The sequence below is a fragment of the Callithrix jacchus genome, chromosome 10 (assembly GCF_049354715.1).
Source record: "Callithrix jacchus isolate 240 chromosome 10, calJac240_pri, whole genome shotgun sequence".
Classification (NCBI taxonomy): domain Eukaryota; kingdom Metazoa; phylum Chordata; class Mammalia; order Primates; family Cebidae; genus Callithrix; species Callithrix jacchus.
The window spans coordinates 46,960,055-46,986,129 of NC_133511.1; the positions used below are offsets into that span (position 1 = coordinate 46,960,055).

The 26,075-nt window shown below is 37.0% G+C and overlaps 1 protein-coding gene across 8 annotated transcripts in view; it reads right to left on the minus strand.

Moving 5' to 3' along the window:
- DEUP1 (deuterosome assembly protein 1) overlaps positions 1–26,075 on the minus strand; it is a 134,713-nt gene that overhangs the window by 93,394 nt on the left and 15,244 nt on the right. For all 8 annotated transcript variants that reach the window (XR_013523165.1, XM_035265259.3, XM_017977695.4 and 5 more), the window contains 3 exons: positions 17,295–17,466; positions 15,813–15,908; positions 7,979–8,113 (listed from right to left, as the gene is read on the minus strand). Coding sequence is in view for 7 of the 8 variants with exons in the window: in XM_035265259.3 (XP_035121150.1) it covers positions 7,979–8,113; positions 15,813–15,908; positions 17,295–17,466 (403 nt within the window). In the remaining variant the exon portion in view is untranslated. The remainder of the gene's footprint in view (positions 1–7,978; positions 8,114–15,812; positions 15,909–17,294; positions 17,467–26,075) is intronic.

The window sequence follows — 26,075 nt, forward strand, 5'->3', positions numbered from 1 at the left end:
ATGTATATTCTGTGGATTTGGTGTGCAGAGTTCTGTAGATGTCTACTGGTTCCACTTGGTCCAGATCCAAGTTCAAGTCCTGGATATCCTTGTTAATCTTCTGTCTTGTTGATCTAACATTGACAGTGGAGTGTTAATGTCTTCCACTATTATTGTGTGGGAGTCTAAGTCTCTTTGTAAGTCATTAAGAACTTGCTTTATATATCTGGGTGCTCCTGTATTGGGTGCATATATATTTAGGACAGTTAGCTCTTCTTGTTGCATTGATCCTTTTACCATTATGTAATGCCCTTCTTTGTCTCTTTTGATCTTTGTTGGTTTAAAGTGCATTTTATCAGAGACTAGGATTGCAACCCCTCCTTTTTGTTTTCCTCTCCATTTGCTTGGTAAATCTTCCTTCATCCCTCTATTTTGAGTCTGTGTGTGTCTTTGCATGTGAGATGGGTCTCCTGAATACAGCACACTGATGAGTCTTGGCTTTCTATCCAATTTGCCAGTCTGTATCTTTTGATTGGGGCATTTAGCCTGTTTACATTTAAGGTTAGTATTTTTAAGTGTGAATTTGATCCTGCCATTTTGATACTAGCTGGTTGTTTTGCTCGTCAGTGGACACAGTTTCTTCATTGTATTGATCGTCTTTACCATTTGTTATCTTTTTGGAGGGCTGGTACTGGTTGTTCCTTGCCATATTTACTGCCTCCTTCAGGAGTTCTTGTAAGGCAAGCCTGGTGATGACAAAATCTCTCAGCATTTGGTTGTCTGTAAAGGATTTTTTTTTTTTTTTTTTTTTGAGACGGAGTTTCGCTCTTGTTACCCAGGCTGGAGTGCAATGGCGTGATCTCAGCTCACCGCAACCTCCACCTCCTGGGTTCAGGCAATTCTCCTGCCTCAGCCTCCTGAGTAGCTGGGATTACAGGCACGTGCCACCATGCCCAGCTAATTTTTTGTATCTTTAGTAGAGACGGGGTTTCACCATGTTGACCAGGATGGTCTCGATATCTTGACCTCGTGATCCACCCACCTCGGCCTCCCAAAGTGCTGGGATTACAGGCTTCAGCCACCACGCCCGGCCAAGGATTTTATTTCTACTTCACTTCTGAAGCTTAGTTTGGCTGGATATGAAATTTTGGGTTGAAAGTCCTTTTCTTTAAGGATGCTGAATATTGCCCCCCACTCTCTTCTGGCTTGTAGGGTTTCTGTGAAGAGATCTGCTATAAGTCTGATGGGCTTCCCTTTGTGAGTAACCTGTCCTTTCTCTGTGGCTGCCCTTAGCATTTTTTCCTGCATTTCAACCCTGGTGAATCTGACGATTATGTCCCTTGGGGTTGCTCTTCTTGAGGAATATCCTTGTGGTGTTCTCTGTATTTCCTGGACTTGAATGTTGGCCTGCCTTGCTAGGTTGGGGAAGTTCTCCTGGATAATATTCTGAAGAGAGTTTTGCAGCTTGGATTCATTGTCCATCTCACATTCAGGTACACCTATCAAAGGTAGATTAGGTCTTTTCACATAATCCTATATTTCTTGGAGGCTTCGTTCATTTCTTTTTACTCTTTTTTTCTCTAATCTTGCCTTCTCATTTTATTTCATTGAGTTGATCTTCAATTTCTGATATCCTTTCTTCTGCTTGATTGATTCAGCTATTGAAACTTGTGCATGCTTTGCAAAGTTCTTGTGCTGTTTATTCAGCTCCACCAAGTCGTTTATGTTCTTCTCTAAGCTGATTATTCTAGTTAGCATTTCATCTAACCTTTTTTTCAAGGTCCTGAGTTTCTTTGCATTGAGTTATAACATGTTCCTTTAGCCCAGAGATGCTACCTTTTGAAGCCTGGTTCTGTCAGTTCGTCAAACTCATTCTCCATCCTGTTTGTTCCGTTGCTGGTGAGGAATTGTCATCCCTTGGAGGAGGAGAGGCGTTCTGGTTTTTGGTGATTTCATCCTTTTTGCACTGGTTTCTTCCCATCTTCGTGGATTTGTCTACCTTCGATCTTTGAAGTAGGTGACTTTTGGATGGGGTCTCTGAGTGGACTTCTTTTCTGTTGATGTTGAAGACATTTGTTTTTGCTTTTTAGTTTTCCTTCTAACAGTCAGGCCCCTCTGCTGCAGGACTGCTGGAGCTCCACTCCAGACCCTGCTTGCCTGGAAATCACCCACAGGGGCTGCAGAATAGCAAGGATAACTGCCTGTTCCTTCCTCTGGTAGCTTCGTCCCAGAAGGGTACCTGCCAGATGTCAGCCAGAGCTCTCCTGTATGAGGTGTCTCTTTGGATATTCAGGGGTCAGGGAGCTGCTTGAGGAGGCAGTCTGTCCCTTATCAGAGCTCAAGTGCTGTGCTGGGAGTTCTGTTGCTCCTTTTAGAGCTGATGGGCAGGGACATTTAAGTCTGCTGCAGTGGAACTCACAACCACCCCTTTCCCCAGGTGCTCTGTCCTGGGAAGGTGGGGCTTTACATTTAAGTCCCTGCTGGGCTGCTGCCTTTCTTCAGAAATACCTGGCCCTGCAAGGAGGGAGTCTAGTCACATTCTGCCTGCAGAAGAGTTGCTGAGCTGCCATGGGCTCTGCCCTCTGCTGTGTAAACTTCCTTGTGATTTTGTTGACATAGGTAAGGTTAGAACTGCCTCGGTAATGGTGGATTGCCTTAGTAATGGCAGAGTGTCTTGGTAATGATGAACTGCCTCGGTAATAGCAGACGCCCTTCCCCACACCGAGCTCAACCATCCCAGGTCACGCTCAAACTGCTGTGCTGGCTGTGAAATTCTCAAGCCAGTGGGTTTCAATTTGCTGGTCTTTATGGGGATAGGACCTGCTGAGCCAGATCACTTGGCTCCCTGCCTTCAGCCCCAATTTTTTCAGGGGAATGGGCAGCTCTGTCTCACAGGCATTCCAGGTGCCAGTTAAAATGGCTGCCCAGATTTGTGCTGGAAACCTGCAGCGGTGGCTGAAATGACCACCCAGAGTTGTGCTGGAAACCCACAGCACTTGCCGCCTGGCAGGAATCTCCTGGTCTGTGGACTGTTAAGACTGTGGGAGAAGCACAGTATCTGAACTGGAATGCCGGATTGGCTGGAAAAGTCCCTGATGGCCTCCATTGGGTAGGAGGGGGTTCCTCTGGCCTGTTCCACTTCCCATGTGAGGCAGCGTCCCACCCTTCATCAGTTTGCCCTCTTTGGGCTACACCCACTGTCCAACCAGTCCCATTGAGATGAACCTGGTACCTCAGTTGGAAATGCGAAGATCACTCGCCTTCTGCGTTGCTCACACTGGCAACTATACTCTTGGGCTGTTCCTATTTGGCCATCTTGGCAGAAGTCCTCCTTTTTTTTTCTGAGACAGAGTCTTGCTCTGTTGCCCAAGCTGGAGTGCAGTGGCATGATCTCCGCTCACTGTTAACTTCTGCCTCCCAGGTTCAAGTGATTCTCCTGCCTCAGCCTCCTGAGTAGCTGGGATTATAGGCATGTACCACCATGCCCAGCTAACTTCTTGTATTTTTGGTAGAGACAGGGTTTGACCATGGTGGTCAGGCTAGTCTCAAACTTTTGACCTCATGTTCCTCCTGCCTCAGCCTTGCACAGTGCTGGGATTACAGGCATGAGCCACGGTGCATGGCCTAGTTTCTAATAGCTTAGCACCATCCCCCTAGTGCTGTCTCTTGATAGAGTTCTCATGACATCTGGTTGTTTGAAAGTGTGTAGCATTTCTCCTTTTTCTCTCTCTCTTCCCCGCCCCCACCACTCTCTCTCTCCTGCTGGCCACGTGAATACATGCCTTTTTTCCCCTTTGCCTTCTACCATGATTGTAAGTTTCCCAAGGCCTCCCCAGCCAAGGCTCCTGTACAGCCTGAGGAATTGTGAGACAATTAAATCACTTTTCTTCATAAATTACCCAGTGTCAGGTAGTTCATTATAGCGGTGTGAGAATGGATTAATATGCTGGCACTATGATTTTGGACTGCCAGCCTCCAGAACTGTGAGAAATAAATGTCTGTTGCTTAAGCCAGCCAGTCTATGGTATTCTGTTACAGCAGCCTGAACTAACTAAGACAGAGACTTTGCCCCTCGTGGCCATGGCCAGGCCTCATCTAGGCAGTACCAATTGGTCTACCTTGGAAATAAATGGTAGAAGTAGGTTGATAAAGCAGGATAAGTTTTTCAAGTTTTTCCTCAAGTAGTGTAGTTTTGCTCAGATAATACAGCATGATTATCTGTTCACATCTTAATAACATGAGCAAAGGATATAGCCCTGAGGATACCAAAGAAGACATCACTGCTTCTCCATTTTGCCTAGGGCTGACCATTTATATCCTATGTTTTTGTCCAGGCTTTAAACAGCTTGAGGATAATGGTTGTTTATTAGTTTTGTACCATTCTCAGTGCCTGACAAAATGCCTGGTACTACTTATATTACATGAATGTACAAACGAAAGCATGGTACAGTCCTAGAATTTAAACAGTCTCAAAAATTTTGCAAAGAAAACAACATAATTGGAAACAAACTATAGGTACTAAGTCCATGACTACATATTACTGCATATAGAAACGTGGCATGAATGTAGTGATGTTTTCAATTCTCAATTCAGTAATATTTATTGAGCAGTTAATGCCCACCAAGTTCTGTGGAAAGAAGAAAATCTGGAACTATTTTGTAATTTAAAAAAATGTTTTGAAAGAAAAAAATCAAAGAATATATAGTAAAGTAGAGAAATGTACACACAAACAAGTAATTTTACAGTATGTCAGTATGTTAAGTATAATAATACTGACACATAAAAGCCATACAGAGGATATTATGATTATCTTAGCTATTTCCCATAATATATCAAATTGGAACAGTTCATTATAGCCAGAGTGGTTACTATTATTTTGAAGATGGTGAAGTGACTGGATTGGCAATGCTGGAAAACAAATGCTTATTTAGAGAATGGAAGCTTTATTTTGTTAAAATGAGAAGAACATGGCATGTCATATTTTCTATACGAAAATAATTTTAAAGGACATTTAAAGAAATTTTAGTTTTTAAAATCTGCAAGTCCCTAAACAATTAGTGAAGGAAGACTGTATCAGGAAGTTTTTACAGTAATGAAAGGGGGGTGACCTGATATTGAGTCATGGTATTAACGCTGAAGAAATATGGAAAGACCTTCCATATATAATAGTAGCTCATGATAAACAGACTGTATTTACTATGATAAATGGAAATAGTCCATTTAAAGTTACTGACTTCAATTCTTACATACAATAATACAAACATTAGGTACATGAAAACAGGGTCTTTAGCAATAATGGTAAATTTATAAAACTAGGTTCTAGTAGAAAATAGCTAACATTTCAAATCAATGCAATCTAGATTTTAAAAATTTCTGTTTACTTTTAGTTTAAAAAGGAATCTTTGGAGTTAGAAGTCAAATTTTGGGCAAGGTTGACTTAAGCTGTTCACATGTTTTAGATAATATAAATATTTACCATTTCTTACCCATTAACCGCAATAATCTTGAAAATAAATATTCCCCAGGAAGCTTTAGAGGCAGAAGCATTAACCTTGACTTCTTATAAATACTACAAGTAGAAATGAGGCCAAGAGTAGCTAGAAATGTGTGTCACAAACCTATCAACAGGTGCTTATGACAATCCTGGCTTCCTTAATCTTATCAGATGTACTGATTTCACGACTAGCGAGTCAGCACAATATATGCAATAGTATGGAACCATGCAGGAACCCAGAGAGCTTCATAAGGGTTTTTATAGAGACAGGAGTTGTCACGTTAGGCTTCAGAAGGTCTGTAGACTTGCCTGGACCTCCACAGTAAGTTCTTCATGGCTGGAAAAGTTTTTCTGGGTCTTTAAGGTTGAGAGTGGATCAGGGTCATTAAAATTAGTTTCTCTTGATAGCTGTATTATTAGATGTTTTAAAAAGTCCTCTAATAGATATTGGAGGTGATCTTTACTGATTACTATATGTTGGGGACCTTCACCTGTAAAACGGTTCTAACTTTTTATTATGAAGATGTTCATACATAAAGTAGAGAGTAAAACAAACCCCCATGTGCCCTTCATCCAGTTTACCATCAACTTTGTCCATCTTTACATCTCCTATCTTCTCCACACTTTTTCGTTGGTATATTTTAAGGTGACTTCCAGACCTCAAATGTTTTCACCCCTAAATGCTTCAGTGTGCATCTGAATTTTTTTTACCGTAACCACAATGTCATGTATATTTTTAACCCCATTTACTGATGACAACATGGAATCTTAGTGAGGCTAACAACTTGCCTAAAGATCACAGGGCAAACACATGAATCAGGCAAGGCCTGTTTTCAGTTACCAATGATCATGTTCTTCTACTACTATATGTGGTACACTGCTATTACAATACCAGTGTATAAATGCCCCAAAGAAAAAACAGGTTTACATGCAGACTAAAACTGGAAGAGTCTATCTCTTACACATTAATTTTTCAGATAGCTATAAGTAAGAACAGGTACATGAAGTGTTTTTATAATTATTTCAAGTTAAACTGTATATCTGCATAGAATGCTTAAAATATTTTAAATAAGTACAAACATATAAAAACATTTTGCTGTAATTTCTACTATGATTTCATTATATATATATATATATATAATATTTAGTTCCCTAAATGTAAAACATGCATACACAAAGTACTTGATACTAACTTAAGGCTTTTTTTTTTGTCTGAACAATTTTTACTAATGTAGTTCTCCCACAAAAGCCCATGAAAAGTCAGTCAAATGGATAATTAGTGACTCAATCTCTTCATTTCAGTGAAAGCACATGTATATTACAGTGCACATCTATGGGCATCTTCTATGAGACCAGGACATTTCTGAAGCCCTTCTGGTTGTATCACTGCAAGAGCCTGGGAGAACAACACAATGCACTTTCCTAGAGGGTCAACTTACTCAGTGATGATGTTTGTATTTTTTAAAACTAAAGACTTCATTGTTCAGAAGCATGTAAAATGTGCTGGAGTTTTAAAGACTAAAATCTAGGACTTCCTACAACATTCTTATAATAAGCTGATTTTAGGGCTGTGATTTTGGACTTAATTTTTTCCTGTTCTTTAAGATATTTTAAAGTAGAAGGACTTGTTAATTAAAGAATAAGATGAAGAAGTGCTGGGAGGGGAGGGATGCTGGGGTTTAGGGTTTGAGAAAAATGAAAGAAATTAAGTAGGACAACATGAGGGTCAACTTGGAATCAATTAAAAAATAATAATTGAGCAGTTCTGGGGATCCAGGTAAAAGTAGATGATAGGAAAACTTATAGTGGAATCTTTCTGCTGTTCCATGACTTGTAGAAGGAATGCTCAAGAGCACAGGAAAGAAAAATAGCTGGTTTGTTTTTTCCAAGGTTGGAAAACGAAAAGGATAAGAATAAGTGCATGTATGACATAGTGAATTTTTAAAGGTTTTTGTTTTTAATTTTCATGGGTACATAGTAGATGTATATAGTTATAAGGACACAGTGGATTTTTTTAGAGACCAAAACTTCAGAAATTCCAAGTGCTATGGGGCAACTGAATTGGTTCTTTAACCAAATTTAAAGAAAAAAAAACCCATGAAACTTGAAGCCCTGTTTTAAAAGCTGTGATGAGGCTCCATTGGGATTTAAGTACCTAATAGCTAAATGGCCATTAAAAGATTTATTAGATATTCACCTTAACTGACCCCAGGGGTGTCCTTCAATTTTACTCAACAGCTGCAGTTTCTTTTCCCTTTTTTGGCTATTTTTTGTGCTCTTCAAACTGCGGATATATAGAAAAGATGTGTACATCAAAGTGATGTTTTAATTCACTAAGTGCCTGAAGGGAAGGTGCACTAAGAAAATACATTCAACGAGAAGTTAGTCTGTAACAGTGTTTATTGCCACAACTGTAGACACCACTGTGGACACTAGAGACAAACAGCCCATGACAACAGGAATCAATATTTATACACCTAAAGAAACTAAAATAATATATCTCACCTCTAATTTCTGGTTCAAATTGCTCAGTTCAAAGGGTATTTCTTCTTTAAGGTGTGGTAATTCTTTTCGTCGAACTTTGTTTTGTTTCATCTGATGTAATCTCAGGTTTTCAAAGCTATTTGTTAGTTTGGAAAACTGTAAATAACAGAAAATGCTAACATTTTACTATATCAATTATTCCTAACCTGATTTCACTATATTTCTTTTCTCATGTACCTCTTGGAAAATTTAAGTCATGATTAGAAAGTGCAGCAAAGCTTAAATGTTTCAATTAATGAAGACAGAACCAGTTATTAAAACTAAATTATTGAAACTGAACACACTTCAGCTTTCATGTAAAGTCAAGACTTCATTAACTGCACAGTTAAACAATGATTCGCTTGATAAATGGCTTGTTCAGTTTTGTTTTAATCATATGCAGCAAAGCTCACAATTTTTTTAAAAAACAAGTTTTTTTCTTACTTTTAGTTAGTGCCATCTTGTATTGACAATTTTAATTCCAGTAACTCAATCTACAAAATAAGTAGCTTATACCTTATTTAAGAAAACAGAATATATATTAATTTTAAAGACACAAGTAACATAAATCACTTATTCATGTGGATATGTTTAAATAAATTTTAATATAAAAATTGATTTAATATTTTTCTTACTGATAATTCTTTTTATAACTGCATTTTTTTTCCATTTCCTGTTCTACCTTCAAATAATAGATTCAAAGTAGCATAGTTTATGAACATTTGTGAGGAAGTTTCTATACTCACATATCCATTTTCAAATGTTTCTTATTTATATATTTTATTTTAAAATAATTAGAGGTTCACAGGAAGTTGCAAAGTTATTACAGAGGTCCCAGGTTCTCTTCACCCAATTTCCCCCAATATTTACATCTTATTGAACTACAATACACCAAATCCATAAAACAAATTGGATCAAGATATGTGTATACTTCTATGCCATTTTATTACATATAGATTTATATGACCACAACCACAATCAGAATATAGAACTATTCTGTTACCCCAAAGATCTTCCTCATGCTATCCCTTTAGAATCACACTTAGTCCCCTCATCCCCCCACCCCAATCCCTGAAAACCACTAATTTGTTTTCCATCTCTATAATTTTGAGAATGTTATAAGAGGAAATCACATAGCCCATGACCTTTTGAGATTGTATTTTTTTCAGTCAGTTTAATGTCCTTGAAATCTATGCATGTATCAATAGTGGAGTCCTTTTTAGTGCTGAATAGTATTTCATGGTAGAAATGTATCACAGTTTAACCATTCATATATTGAGATATTTTGATTTTTTCCTGTTTTTGGCTACTACAAATAAAGCTATGAACAATGGTGTCTATTTTATCTGATATTAAAGAAGCCACATCTGCCTCAAAATTTTAAAATGAGATATAATTCACCTACTATAAAATTCACCTGAATAATATTCCATTGCATAAATATACTACATTTTGTTTGTCCATTCATCAGCTGATAGAAATTTGGGTTGTTTCGCACTTTAAGATATTATAAATAATGCTGTAGTGAACACTTATATAAAAGCTTTTGTGTGGATATGTTTTACTTTCTCTTGGGGATTATATTTAGGAGTGGAATTGTTGGATCTTATGGTAACTCTAACTTTTTAATGAACAGCCAAACTGTCTTCTAAAATGGTGTACCATTTTCCATTCCCATTCACAATGCATAGGGTTCCAATGTCTCCATATTCTCACCAACACTTGTCATTTTCTATCTTTTTTATTACAACCTCCTAGTGGATGTGAATGGATATTGTGATTTTGGTTTCCATAACCCTAATGGCTAATGATGTTAGGCAATTTTTTATGTGCTTATTGGCCATTTGTATATCTGCTTTGGAGAAATATCTAGTCAAGTATTTGTCCATTTTTAAATTTGGTCATCTTTTTTTTTTTTTTGAGGCGGAGTTTCGCTCTTGTTACCCAGGCTAGAGTGCAATGGCGCAATCTCGGCTCACCGCAACCTCCGCCTCCTGGGTTCAGGCAATTCTCCTGCCTCAGCCTCCCGAGTAGCTGGGACTACAGGCACGTGCCACCATGCCCAGCTAATTTTTTGTATTCTTAGTAGAGACGGGGTTTCACCACGCTGACCAGGATGGTCTCAATATCTTGACCTCGTGATCCACCCGCCTTGGCCTCCCAAAGTGCTGGGATTACAGGCTTGAGCCACCGTGCCCAGCCATTTTTTTTTATTATCAATTAGTTATTAATATATTTACATACTAGTTCCTTATCGAATATATGGTTTGCAAATATTTTCTCTCCATTGATGGGTTGTCTTTTCACTTTCTTGATGGTGTCCTTGGAAGCAAAAAAGTTTTAAAATGTTAATGACATCAGATTTTATCTAATTTTTTGTTGCTTGTACTTTTGGTGCCATATATTAGAAACAATTCCCTAATCCAAGGTCATGAAGATTTACTCCTGTGTTTTCTTCTAAGAGCTTTCTAGATTTAGGTTTTACATTTGGATCTTTGATCCATTTTGTATTAATTTTTGTCTATGGTTTAAGGTAGGGTTCTAACTTAGTTCCTTTGCACGTAGATATCCTCTTAGCCTTGCACCATTTGTAGAAGAGACTAATCTTTCTCTATTAAATTATCTTGGCACCATTTCTGCTTTCTTTCTATTAATATTTGCATGATATATTTCTCCATCTTTTTAGTTTCAACTTGCCTATACAGTTACATTTGAAGTGAGTTTGTCATTTTTTAATTTATTGTCAATCTCTTTCAATTTGTTTATTTAGACAATTTCTCTTGTCTAATGTAATTATTGATATGTAAAGGCTTCTATTGTCTAATGTAATTATTGCTATGTCAAGGTTTAAGCCTGATTTTTTTTTGTTTTCTGTTTGTTCTCTAGTTTTTGGTTTCTCTATTTTCATTTTCTTCTCTTCTTGTGAATTATAGGTACATTATCTCATAATCCATTTTATCTATAGTGATTTTCAGTAGATCTCTTTGTAGAGCTTTTTAAGTGGTCGCTCTAGGTATTACACCATATTTACATAATTTATCACAGTCTATTGGTGTTTGACATCTTGTCAGTTAAAGTGTAGAAATCTTACTTTCCTTTATGTTCTTTTACTCTGTTCCATTTATAATACAATTATCTTACTGTTTCCTGTACATATACTGAAAACCATATTAGACCTGGTTATAATTTTTTGCTATCAAAAAATTTAGAAAATGCAAGAGGATAAGGAAAGTCTATTGCATTTACCCCCCACGTTTTTACTCTTTTTGGTGTTTTTACTTCTTCACTGATGTCTTAAGATTCCTTCTTTATCATTTCTTTTCTGTTAAGAGAACTTCCTTTAGCTATTCTTTTAGGGTAGGTCTGCCAGCAACAAATGCTTTTAGTTTCCTTCATTTGAGGATGTTTTAATTTCTCCTTCATTCCTGAAGGGTATTTTTGCCAGACATAGAATTCTGGGTTGAAAGCTCTGTTCTTTCAGCACTTGAAAGCCTCCATGGTTTCTAAAGAAAAAGCCACCATTGTCAGAACTGGTTTTCCCCTGTAGGTAAGATGTCGTTTCTCTCTTGCTGCTTCCAAAATTTTTTTCTTTGTCTTTTGGTTTTCAGAACTTTGACTATGATGTATCTTAACATAGCCGTCTTTTGATTTATCCTGTTTGAAGTTCAGTCAGCTTTTCAATCTGTAGGTTTACATTTTTTTGCTAAGTTTTGAAACTTTTCAGCCATTCTTTCTTTGAATGCTTGTTTTTCCTTCCCATCTTTCTCCTCTCCTTCTGGGTTATCTGATGATATAATTTTTAAATTGTTTGTTATCATATGACATATCCCCAAGGTTCATTTTCTATTCGTCTTTCTCTCTGTTGTTCAGAATGGGTAATTTCTATTGTACTATCTTCAGGCTGATTCTATTCCCTTTGTCCTCTACTTTCTGCTTTCAAGCCCATCCATTAAGTTTTAAAATTTGGTTATTATACTTTTCAGTTTTAAAATTTCTAATTTGTTCTTTATGTTTTTATTTATTTGCTACAGCTTTCTAATTTTTCATTTATTTAAAGCCATGTTTGTAATAGTTCATTGAAGTATTTTTATAACAGCTAATTTAAAATCAGGTAATTCTAATGTATGTCATCTTGGCTTCAGCATCTGTTGAGTGTGTTTTTTTCAAGTTGAGATCTTCCTGGTTCTTTCTATAATGAGTGATTTTTATTAATACTTGGACATTTTTGTATATTGTGTCTTGAGACTCTGAATTTTATTCAAATATTGTATTTTAGCAGTTCTCCTCTGACAATTTCTGGAAGGGAAAATGCAGTGCCACTTCATCACTGCCAGGGGGAAGTGGATGTCCAGGTCTTCACTTGGCTTCAGTTGGTATCCAACAGGAGGTGCTCCTCATTACTGCTGATTGGAAGTGGGAGTTCAGGCTCCTCACTAGTCTTTCACTGATACACTTTAATTGAAGGGGCATGAGTGCCTTGACACTCTTCTGACATGGCCTTCAGTGATACTGTAGTGGGGGTGGGTGAACTGGTCATCACTAAGCAGTGGTGACTCCTCCCCAGCCTTCCTATGATACCTCCCCAGAGTGGAGAGGGACGGGTGCCTCCTTACCACCAGGTAGGTATAGAAGACCAAGCTCTCCACTGTCACCATGGGTTGATGAGGGCCTTGCTAATGTCTAGTGATGACAAAAGTCCTGGCCCTCCACCCAGTCTTCTCAGACACTAACCAGGAAAGAGGGCCAGGATTACCTTATTATAGCTTAGTGAAGGCAGAAATCTAGGTTTTTCCACTAAGCCTTTGTAGGTGGCAGTGGGGCTGTAGTTTTTGTTCTTGTTGTTGTTTTTGTTTGTTTTTTTCTGATGTACTAGGCTTGAGTAGAGAGGTTATTATCTAAAAGTATTATCTTGCTTGGCTCTCTCTCTTCCGGTCTTCTGGCTGGAGAGAGCAGGCCTTCCTTGGTGCTCTTTTTGTTTGTTTGCACCTATTGGCATGACTGGGTTGCCTGCTTCTCTGGTACTCAGTCTGGGATATATAAGGCCAAAACAAATCCCAGGGAACTCACTAATATCTTATTATTTGAGGCCCAAGGTCCTTAGCCAACCTGTCTCTTCTCTCCACTTGTCAGAGTCTTACGTTGTTTTATAAATGATGTCCAATTTAGTGGGAGGATAAGGAAGAGTATATCTATTCCAGAAGCCTAAGCCTCAAATACATGTATTTAAAATTATAGTTTTAGAATGGTTAGAAGGGAAAAAAATAACTCATTTTTAAAAGGAAAGCAGTTTCTAAAAAGAAGCTTTGACAGAGTTGAGTTATTCAAGGCAGAGTGGGGCAAAGTGTATCCTTAAGATGTTTCAGGAAAATGAAATTGTAAATAAACCAGAAATTTCAATGGAGGAAGCTGTAGAGTGAGCTGGCAGCAACAAAAGCGTGTTTGCCACAAATACCATTTTCTACTTAGAAAAACAGCATATTACTAGCTTTATGCAAACCAAATCAAGTACATAGTACTTCTTTTTCTCTATTTTTCCCTACTTTCCTCCTTCCTTCTCTTTTGCTCTTCTTCCCTTTCTTCCTCCCTTTCTCTTAAATAGAGAAAAAGAGAAGCAGAAAACTGCAGTGAAAATAGGTGGCTCTCAACAATAATGTAGCATTCCCAGTGTATTCCATGAAACCCCTGTTTACAGAGGCACATTGTCTAGGTCAGGAGTTTGAGACCAGACTGGCCAACATGGTGAAACCTTGTCTTTACTAAAAATACAAAAATTAGCCGGGTGTGGTCATGTGCACCTGTAATCCCAGCTACTCTGAAGGTTGAGGCACAAGACTTGACTAAACCTGGGCTGCAGAGGTCGAAATGAGCCAAGATTGTGCCACCGCACTCCAGCCTTGGTCAACAGAGCAAGGCTTCATCTCAATCAAAAAAATAAAAATAATTAGTTAATAAGAAGAGTTCCATTGTCCAATATCTTTGGAACATGATGGATTGGAAAGGTTAAATGAGTTTGTTTAAGGCAAGTCATGGCCTGTAATGTGCTAATGTGTAACCTTAATCTCCAGGAGGGGAGGAAGAGTCTTAACTTGGCCAGCATTAGCTTAAACAGCATTTTCTTTCCTTTCTTTCTTTTTTTTTTTTTTTTTTTGAGATGACGTCTCGCTCTGTCACCAGGCTGGAGTGCAGTGGTACAATATCAGCTCACTGCAACCTCTGCCTCGTGGGTTCAAGCAGTTCTCCTGCCTCAGCCTCCCAAGTAGCTGGGATTACAGGCATGCACCACCACACCCAGCTACTTTTTTGTATTTTTAGTAGTGACAGGGGTTTCACCATGTTGGCTAGGATGGTCTTGATCTCCTGACCTCGTGATCTGCCCACCCTGGCCTCCCAAAGTGCTGGGATTACAGGCTTCAGCCACCGCACCCAGCCTTAAGCACCATTTTCTAAACTCAGTGTTTTCCACAGAACAAATTTTTGTGAAATTACTACAAATATATTTTCTGGTTAGCACTGAAAACCAGTCAGCAGTCAAATAATAAAACAGAACTGCAAAGTATCAAACAGCAAGGATTCATATATTAAATGACTGCTTGGCCCCTGTAAACAAGACCAAGAACTTTTTAACAGGAGATAAGAAATACCCAAACAGAAACGAAAGATTTAGAAAGCAGTAGTGACTGAACTGGTTAAATATAACTTAGAGATGGCACCTAACTTATTTCTAGATTTCTGTATTTTTTTCAAACTAACTACAGATTGTGATCTCTTGATAAATATTGACCAGTATGTAATGATTTAATATTTACGTTGTTGCTTTAGAGCCTTACCTTTATAGAAAAATAAAGGTTGAGTTGACTTACATGCTAAATGCTCAGAGTCTAAGCTAGTAAAAACCATATGTAATTTCATAACCTAAGCTACCATATAGTGGCAGTTACTTGAACTGTACGTAAAATGTCTAGGTAGACTAAGAACTAGTCTTGTAAAATCATCTGTTAAGTGGCATCAAATGCTTCACATTCCCATCTTAATGGCTGAATTCCTAAAAGGTACTTAAGAAGGATCATTAACTACTTTAGCCTCCTTTAACTAAATTATCATACATGAAATATTTGTCCTCCAAAAAAATTTGTTCGTAAAGTAAAATTTCATAATCAAACCATATTTCCCATTGATTCATTTATTAAGGTAAGCAAAGATATAGCATCTACTACATTTGACATACTCAAATGATTGCTACTCTACGTGCTGTCTGTGGTAAAGAAGGCATTTTGCTTGCCAGCTCAGTGTGAGGATACAGGGATAAGTGAAAAAGAAATCTGTATCCTTCTCATTACACATGCAGAAGCACTATCATGTAAGAAACAGTCCTACCAGTAACAAGCTAATAAAGACCAGTTTTATTCTTTCAATTATCTATTTCATCTATTTCATAATAGCAAACTCCCCTATTGTAAACTGTCATAGAATTCAGAGCATCTCTATTAGATAGTAATAACCACAAAAGATAATTTTGGTTTTTGTTGTTGCTCACATAGCTAATTATCATTTAATTCATCAACAAGTCTCTTGAGAAATAGAAAGCCATTTGTTGAGTACTGTGCTAACAGGTACAGAAGGTATAGCAATCCAACAATCTAGTAAAAGAAACAAAATCAATGCATATAAAATAGTGAAAGACGTGACTAAGGTTATAATTAACATACAAGAATTTTTGCTTATACTAAAAACAATTAGTTTAAATAAAATTAACACAATTCTATAGGTCAAAAGCATATCAAAATGTGTGATATTAAATTATAGTAAGTTTCCTTACTTGAGCTTTTAGGCTTTGTAGTTGTCCTTCATAATTCTGAGTCATTGCTAAATTACATTTTTCCAGACTGTCCAATTTCTGTCGAAGTAACACTACCTGCATGAAGAATAAAATTTAATTTTGCTTTTTCTAAATTCTGCCTGACAAAATCAGAAAATGTGCAAAAGAGAAGCACAATTCAAATAAAACAGCTGTACCAAACCAAGAGTAAATATTTGTACTGCACTTCTTAAAATAGCTATCAATAATTAAATTCACAAAAACCAAACATTCTAGCACTATTCCACAAGGTACATATTAGGACAGTATGGATGTTTAACAAAAAGATCCTTATCATCATCACATTTAAAATTCAAGGTTAGAATTTACTTTGCATTATCCTTTTGGAAGGCTATGTAATCGTCAGCCAGGCAAAATCTCTACCAATATAATTCAGTTTTTTTCCTCCGTTACCTCCAAGAGGATCTCTGTTTTAGTGGTATTATGAAATAATTGTTATATTTTTATAATAACTAATGCATTAAAAAGAAAAATTGTCTAAGAGCAGTTCCTATGGATTTGGCCTATATAATTAGTCTGCTTAAAAGGCAGATAAGGCACTTGTTTACGTATTATATATAAAAGCTAGAATAATAGTCTATTGCATATGCCATGTCTGATGACCTACCTCTATTGTAGGAAAACTACATGCCAATAACTAAGTTACCCATGCCAAATAATAATATAGTTAACTATGCCAAAGAAACTAAGTTCCACTGAGAAGTCAATAAAGGTAGAAAAATGGCTGATGAACAAGTTAACTAATGGTATTTTATTACAGTACATTATTAGCAAACATTTCTCTTAAACATTTCTTTTTCCAAAAGAAAAATTCACAGACACAAAGTCCACATTAGATAAAGCATATGGTTTTCCTGAACTCCTTCGCAGGCCTGGGAGAACTCATACATTCTTCTGTGACCACCAGCTTGGCAGTGAGCAGCCTAGAGGGACTGAGGGAACTCCTCTTAAGTGGATGTCCCAGGTATACACACACACCCCTTTACCAAACTCTTTCCTCTTTGTCCTATAATCAATTCTTGATGTCTTACTTCTATGTTTTTCTAGCATATTAGAAGAAGCAAATGTTTCTGAACTCTGCTTTGTCCAGTTTTGATGATTACTTCTTTATTTCTACAGCAGCAAAAGTACTTAAATCTTTCCTTGCAAACAATATTTTATACATATATTAAGTGTTTGTTTACTTTTATAGATGGCATTGACACTATATATCTGTCTTCATCAGCAAATATCTATGGATTTAGGCTCTGACTGTCACTTATTTGATATAATACATTTAACACATAATTTGCTGACAGAATTTCAAGCAATAAATGTTGCTGATGCCTGATAAAATGCACGTATAATAAAAACATATTCTGATAGAATACTATACACAATAGTCTGATGAATTATCAATTTGTTAACATATGTATTCAGTACCTCTTGACCCTTCTGATCCAAACAAGTTTGTGCATTTGCCAATTCTTGATCCCGAAGATCTAATCGTGTCTCCAAAGCCCGCATCTTTCTTTCCCAATCCAATTTTTTGTTGCTTACCATGATGTCAATTTGTTCCATTAATTCCTGAAGCTCAGCCTCACAAGGAGAAGTTCTGGCAATTGTAGGAAAGTAAAATACATTTTAAATTGGTGAAAGGTGAGGGCAAAAAAAAATTATTACATTGCTCTGCATGGCTTGATCATTATTTCCTGAAATTGTTCAATTATTTAAATGGGAATAAGTTCAAAAACTGAAGGTTAATTTTAAAAATTAATACTCAAAGCCAATTTCAGAGATAACAGTGTATACATACTCTTTTAAAAATAACAGTTTTTAGAGTAGGCTAATTCTAAAGAATATACTAATCATGAAAAATTATTAGACTTAGCTTCAGGATCAATGTTCTTTCATATAGATATATCTAATTTCAAAAGTTATATATATATATATATCATAACTTCAAAAGTTTTAACAGAAGCAAACTAGGATATCAGTCACATCTGTTAAGGATAGAAGAGCAAGCCTGAACTAGGTAGGACCAGATTCAAGGGTACCAACTGGGCTATAGTGCCGCTCCTCAAGGAGAGGAATTTGGCATGATATGGCCGGTGTCTGTTTCTAAGGAATTTAATCAGACAGTGATATGGTTTGGCTGTGTCCCCACCAAAATCTCAAGTTAAATTGTATCTCCCAGAATTCCCATGTTATGGGAGGAACCCATGGAGAGGTAACTGAATCATGGGAGCTGGTCTTTCCTGTGCTATTTTCATGATAGTGAATAAGTCTCACAAGATCTGATGAGTGTATCAGGGGTTTCCACTTTTGCTTCTTCCTTATTTTCTCTTGCCTCCATCAAGTAAGAAGTGCCTTTTGGCTCCCATCATGATTCTGAGGCCTCCCCAGCCATGTGGAACTGTAAGTCCAATTAAACTTTTTCTTTCTAGTCTCAGGTATGTCTTTATCAGCAGCATGAAAAGAGACTAATAAAGTAAATTGGCACCAGTAGAGTGAGGTGTTGCTGAAAAGATACCTGAAAATGTGGAAGCAACTTTGGAACTAGGTAACAAGAGTTTAGAGGGCTCAGAAGAAGATAGAAAAATGTGGGAAAGTTTGGAACCTCCTAGAGATTCCCTGAATGGCTTTGACAAAAATGCTGATAATGATATGAACAATAAGGTCCAGGCTGAGGTAGTCTCAGAAGGAGATGAGGAACTTGTTGGGAACTGTAGCAAAGGTGACTCTTGTTAGGTTTTATAAAAGAAGCTGGTGGCATTTTGCCCCCCACCCGCCCTAGAGATTTGTGGAACTTTGAACTTGAGAGAGATTAGGGTATCTAGCAGAAGAAATTTAGGGTATCTGGCAAAGCATTCAAGAGGTGACTTGGGTGCTGTTAAAGACATTCAGTTATAAAAGGGAAACAGCATAAAAGTTCAGAAAATTTGCAGCCTGATGATGCAGTAGAAAAGAAAACTCCATTTTTTGAGGGGAAATTCAAGCTGGCTCCAGAAATTTGCATAAGTAGCAAGGAGCCTAATGTTAATCCCCATGACCATGGGGAAAATGTCCCCAGGACTTGTTAGAGACCTTCCCAGCAGCCCCTCCCATCACAGGCCCAGAGGCCCAGTAGGAAAAAGTGGTTTCATGGGCCGGGCCCAGGGTCCCTGTTCTGTGTGCAGCCTAGAGACGTGGTGCCCTGTCTCCCAGCTGCTCTAGCCATGGCTGTAAGGAGCCAATGTAGAGTTTGGGCTGTGACTTCAGAGGGTGGAAGCCCCAAGCCTTGGCAGCTTTCATGTGCTTTTAAGCCTGCAGGTGCACAGAAGTCAAGAATTGAAGTTTGGGAACTTCTGCGTAGATTTCAGAAGATATAGGGAAATGGATGCCCAGGCAGAAGCTTGCTGCAGGGGTGGGGCCCTCATGGAGAACCTCTGCTACTGAAGTGCTGAAGGGAAATTTGGGGTGGTAGTCCCCACACAGACACTGCCTACTGGAGCTGTGAGAAGAGGGCCATTGTTCTCCAGACCCCAGAATGGTTAGATCCACCACCAACTTGCACAGTGGTAATTGAATTATGGGGGGCTAGTCTTTCCCATGCTAGTCTCATGATAGTGAACAAGTCTCATGAGATCTGATGGGTTTATCAGGGGTTTCTGCTTTTGCTTTTTCCTTATTTTCTCTTGTCTCTGCCCTGTAAGAAGTACGTTTCACCTCCCACTGTGATTCCGAGGCCTTCCCAGCCACATGGAACTGTAAGTTCAACTAAACCTCTTTCTTCCCAGTCTCAGGTACATCTTTATCAGCATCATGAAAACAAACTAATATAGGCAGGTATGGGGAGATACTGAAGTATTTAGACAGTGAGGTTACTATTAGTCATATATATAGTAATATATTGGGTCTAGCAGGGTCTACTGTGTTTCAAACAAAATGCTTAGTATAACAGCTAGGATTATAGCAATTGCTGTTAAGAAGACAGATTGGTAGCAGCTCTCACTATGGAGTTCTTTTTCAAAGAAGCTGAAGCATTCTCCAGGGAGCTGGCATAAGTCCAGTCACTCAGACTGGATAAGCAGGTAGATACTGAGGCCTAAGACTTCAGCCTAAGGAACATACAGATGTCCACATTAGAAAAGCAAGTTATTTCAGCATTCATTTCAATGGTGGTAATGAGGCTTCTAATGTATTTGTGTAGCTGGGAGGAGGGTATGAGAAAGAGGCAGGTGCAGCATGACAGCATTTTCTCCATTTAGTTTTACCAAATCAGAATTTTAGAGCTAATTAAGAATAATTTAGCATTTTGATAAAACTCAAGCTCAGAGAGGCCCAAGGTCACACAGCTAATTAGTGGAAGAGCCAGAACTAGATACAAGGCAGCTGCTTCCCATTTAATGTGTCTTCCTGTATACCACACAGCAAAATACATGGTGTTTTGAATAAGAATATGCTTGAAAAATACAGTACAAATTCACTCCATTGCAATAAAGTTAGAAACAGGTATTAAAATCCAAAGAATTTAGAATTTCCAGACTCATTTTCTAAGATATCCAGAGTCAACCCAAACAGATGTTCCTTTGGTTTATTCAATTCAATATTCACCAGTTTTGACATCAGAGAGGTTTTAAGTACAAAGTGCCATTCTGAAATCTTCTAGCATTTTTGGAGGAATGTTAGGCTCAAAGGCTTTCAATTTTTACTTAAAACCTAAAACAAATCTGACAAAAGGATATATACTAATTCTTCTATAAATAACTTGATTTAATTTTAAGATTGAATTTTACTTGGAATTATAATGCAGGGGGAAAGAATAGAACTATGGGCTGGTGTTTTCTCACCATTTTTCTTCTTCATGACAACATATATCACCCTGTATTTTAAGTATATTTTCTGTATTCTTTCCACTCTGTAGAAAAAAGGACTATGTCAATGTAAGCTCTAGGGAAAAAGAACTATATTAGTCTGGTTCATCACCATCTCACCAGAGCAGATGTTCAAAAAATCTCTGAAGAATGAATGAGTTCCTTTAATTGCTAACTTTGACATGTAAGAATGTACCATGCTAAGAAAGTCAAAATACAGGCCTAAAGTAGAGTGTAGACATAATGTAATCTACTCAATCAATATTGCTCAATGAATGAATGGTTTATTTTCTGTAATGGCTATACTATGCAAAAGTCAGAATGTTAGACTCTCTTAATGTATATATTTATATACAATTTATATATTTAAATATATGAATTAAATACATATTTAACTATAGTTTTTAAATAATTAATAATCAAATAATTAGTATATTTTATATAATTTATAGAATTAATATATTTATATATAATTAATAACTATATAATTTATATGTATATATAAATTATATATACATATATTTAAAATTTATGTAAAATTTAATATATTATATATGAATATACAATAAAAATATACATATATATATTTTTTGAGATGGAGTCTCACTCTGTTGCCAGACTGGAGTGCAGTAGCATGATATTGGCTCACTGCAACCTCCACCTCCCAGGTTTAAATGATTTTCCTGCTTCAGCCTCCTCAGTAGCTGGGACTATGGGAACATGACACCATATCTGGCTAAATTTTTTTTGTATTTTTAGTAGAGACAGAGTTTCATCACATGTTGGCCAGGCTGGTCTCAAACTCGTGACCTCAGGTGATCCACCCGCCTCAACCTCCCAAAGTGCTAGAGTTATAGGCATGAGCCACTGCACCTGGCCCCTCTACAAATATTTCTTAAAAGAATCATCTATCATACACTACTGATCAGATTCAGCAGGTCTAGGACAGAGCCTAGGGTTCTGCATCGGTAACAAAAGTATCAAGTGATTCTGATGCATGCCAAAGTTTGTGCCCTGTTTTTCAATATCACTAAAAAGAAGTTATCCAGCCTAGGTCTAAATTCTCCCTTTAACAGGTAACCACTATCTGAGATTGTATCTAGACAGTAACTCAGACTGTAATGTGTTTTAGAAAGATCTTTCTTTGTATTGAAGAACTTTTCCATCCATTGGTCCTAATTTGATCTCAATGATTCCACTGACACCATTCAGGACAAATGCTGTTTCAACACAGTAGTCATTAAAGTGCTTGAATATAGTTATTAATGTGTCAAATACAGTTTTGAGTGTACTTCCAGTCTTCTTTTGTTAGTGTTTAATATTAGAGTCTGAATATACAAATGGGAAACAATCAGACTACATGACAGTAGACTTTGACCCATAATTTCTGAAACAACATCACCAGTCCAGAAATCTAAGCCACAAAATCTGCAATTGTCCCATAATGGTCAGGGCTTGATCACTGACTGCCAGCTTCCCTATTTTCTGTCGCCACTTCCAACTCGGTACAAACTAGAGAAAGCCAAATATACTCCTCAAAACAATCCCCTAAGGTACCCCACTTTTAGTTATTCTGCCTCCAGCCTCTACATGCCAACACCCTCCAATGAGGGCACATCTGAAGCATTCTTTCTTTTTTTTATCCTAAAGCTTTTCCACGCCTCTGCCTCCCTTTGAGTCTTTGCCAAATGCAAGTGATAGTGGGTGAATCCCTTGGTATAGCAAGCTCCGAATAAATAAATAACTTTAGTTGTTTTCATTTGGGTGGTCTTTATTTATTTCCACAAATATTTTTATTTCCTTCTTTCTCCTAGAGATTTCTTCTTCACCACTCTATGCTCAGCATCCAGTATACAGCCTGAAAAATATAAGAGGCTTAATACACACTTGCTGAATGAAAAAAAAAAAATGAATGACTATGGTAAGATTTTCAGACCCTTCATAATTCTAACTCTTCTTTGATCAAGTTTTTTTTTTTTTTTTTGGTCAGTTTCATCCTTGAAATGTACCATTTGGAACTTAAACATAATACCACAGATATGGTCTAATCAGCTCAGAGGGAGTCTTGCAGATCCTTTGGTTTAGGTGCCATATACTTTTATTTAACCAGATGGAGATCACATTAGTTAAATTTGGGAGTGGAAAGAGTGAAACAGTATCACATTGTTTCAAGGTGGGTTTATTCTTGTCTAAAAATCTTATTTCTTAAAGACTGGAGAAAATGAAAATGCAAGCTTCGTTTGAGATGCCTGTTATATGTCCAAGTGAAGACGTTTGTTATATTTCCAAGTGAAGCTGCCAAATTTACAAGAAAAAAGCAACCTCATCAAAAAGTGGACAAAGGATATGAACAGATGCTTCTCAAAAGAAGATATACATGTAGCTAACAAACATATGAAAAAAGGCTCAACATTACTTATTGTTAGAGAAATGTAAATTAAAACCATAAGGAGATGCCATCTCATGCCAATCGGATTGGGTATTAAAAAGTAAAAAAATAACAGAAGCTGGTGAGGTTTCAGAGAAAAAGAAACATTTTATACACTGTTTATGGGAGCATAAATGAGTTCAATCATTGTGCAAGACAGTGTGGTGATTCTTCAGAGACCTAAGAACAGAAATTCCATTCAACCCACAAATCCCATTGCTGGTTATATACCAAAGGAATACAAACTGTTCTGTCTTAAAGACACATGCAAACGTTATGTTCATTGTAGCACTGTTTATAATAGCAAAGACATGGAATCAACCTAAATGCCCATCAGTGGTAGATGGAAAAAAGAAAATGTGGTTCATATATAGCATGAGATAGTATGCAGCCATAAAAAGAACAAGATCATGTCTTTTGCAGCTACATGGATGGAGTGGGAGGCCATTATCCTTAGCAAACCAACATAGGAACAGAAAACCAAATATTGCATGTTCTCACTTGTAAGTGGGAGCTGAATGATGAGAAGACATGGATAAACAGAGGGGAACAACAGACATTCAAGCCTATCAGAAGATGGAGGATGGGAGAAGAAAAATCAGGAAAAATAACTAATGGGTCCCATGCTTAGTATGTAGGTGATAAAATAATCTGTACAACAAACCCCCATGACACAAGTTTACCTACCCAACAAATTTCAACATATATCTTTGAACTTAAAAAAATAAATAAAAAAAAAGAAGAAAACTATAGCATTTAGGGATATTTTTATATCCATTTTCACATTGGCAAGACATGCCATCTTGACTTTCAGAGGTGTTTTATCAACTTCCAAATAAATGTGCATATTTTCTAAAATATTTAAGCCATCATAAAATATTTGGATAATTTAAAAAATAAACACAACATGAGAAAAATTTCACTAAGAAAAATAAGTCATTAAATGCTACATTTAAACAAAGGAGTGAATTCAGTATGTGAGATAGCTAAATAGAAATGAGTCTGGAGCCTGGAAGAGGGTATTTAAAAGCAAATATGGAAGTCATCATGGAAAGAAAGAAGGAAATGAGGGTGGAATTAGGGAGAAAGAGAAGTATAGAGAGAACAGAGAGGAGACTATGTCATGAAACATGGAATAATCTAAGAAAATGAGTTTCCAAAGGCTGATGAGTGATAGTTAGGTCTTTTTCAAAATCTTTTACTGAAACTCATTCAAAAATATATTACATACTTACTTGCCTTAGTTAAAGGCTATAATAAATATAATTTAACTTTTCATGGTGGCTCACAGACCCTATTCTGCACACTGAATACTATATCACACCTAAGACATAGACAAGGCCAAATGGGGAGATCCCCCAGGAGAAGTCCCAGAGCCCACTTTCAGGCACGTCTGTGGTGTCAGTCTGCTCTTTAGTCAACTGTCTGTCCTAAACACCAAATGAAAGATTTATTATTTTATGGCTTTTGGGTCATAGTTTCATGAAAATTCTTGTTCAAAATTAATTATTGAATCATAGATAAAAACAGCTTTTCCTCAAGCACTTCCCTTGTCATCCAAAAATCATCATTAATGTTTACTAATTTAGCAGCATTAAAATGCCTATTTTTATTACATAATTGAGATGGTGGCTCACATTCAGTCCATTCTTTTCCCTCATTTGCAATAGGTTTAATGTTGAGATGTGGATAAGGCATAAACCTCATTATTCTAAAAAACAGTGCTTAAATGCACGTATAAAGGGCTTGTTCTAAAGGCTTCATCATAGTCATAAAAAGAAGACATTTATAGAAATAAAGAAATAAAGCACAGTGCCATAGCCTCCAAGTCCCTACCAATTGTTTTATCAGAATTATAGGCTCATATAAATTTAAAGTCTCATTTTTTATGTTCTAAAAAGAGCAGAAGATCTATTACTATATTTCTATTATGGATAAACTTTTTCTGTCATAACTTCTCACATTCTGAGTAACCTCTTGGTCTACAGACTGAAGGAGGAGAGAAGACAACAACAGCAAAATATTAGCAGGAACTAACCTCTTTCTTCAAGGTGATCTTTACATTTATCTAAATATGCAAATAGTTCCACTTTCCTCATAAACTTGTGTATCTTAATTCTTATGGTATATTGACACACTTAAATGTATGATGCAATTAATAGTAAACAAATGTTTATCTACACATGTATTACCGGGTTCTGTAAGCCAGTCTCTAGGTTCAATTAAAATTCCTTCTTGCTGGAAGGTCTATTTGAAGAGTGATTGTAGGTTAGTATGTTCTAGAATAGTTATTTTACCCTTTTTCTATTAAACTGGAGCTGGCTGTTTCACTGGATCCCACAGGGAAGAATTAGGCGCACATTGATAAAATCTGTTTTCTATTACTATACAACATTTTAATAAATATACTGCTTCCAGAATGTCAGAAATTTCAATGAACCTCATTCTTATGTAGGCTGGCTCTAATAACTTCTAAATGTGTATGTGCAGCTTAAGCATCTGAGCAGAAGACGTCTATATCCAACCACCTATTCAACACTGACATTTCCAGAGGATGGCTAGAAGCATCTTAAACTTCCCATGTTCAAAAGAGAGTACTAGAATCCCTATATCACAACTCTGACCCCACTCCAGACCATTCCATCTCTTTAACTGCCACCAGTGCTACCAGTTGCTCAAGATAAAAGCCCTCATGATCCTAAATTTGTGCTCCCCTCAAACCCCACGGCAACAGTAAGTCCTACTGGCACTACTTCCAATATACATTCTAAATTCAGACTACTTCTTACCATAAACAGTGATAAACCTTGGTCCGAGTCATCCTTATTGATTCGTTCCTACTTGCCTACCCAGTATCTATCCTTCCTTTGTTCCATACTAACAGAACTTGGATATTCTTCAGAGAGGAAATGCAACCAGCTAAAGAATCGACCACATTTC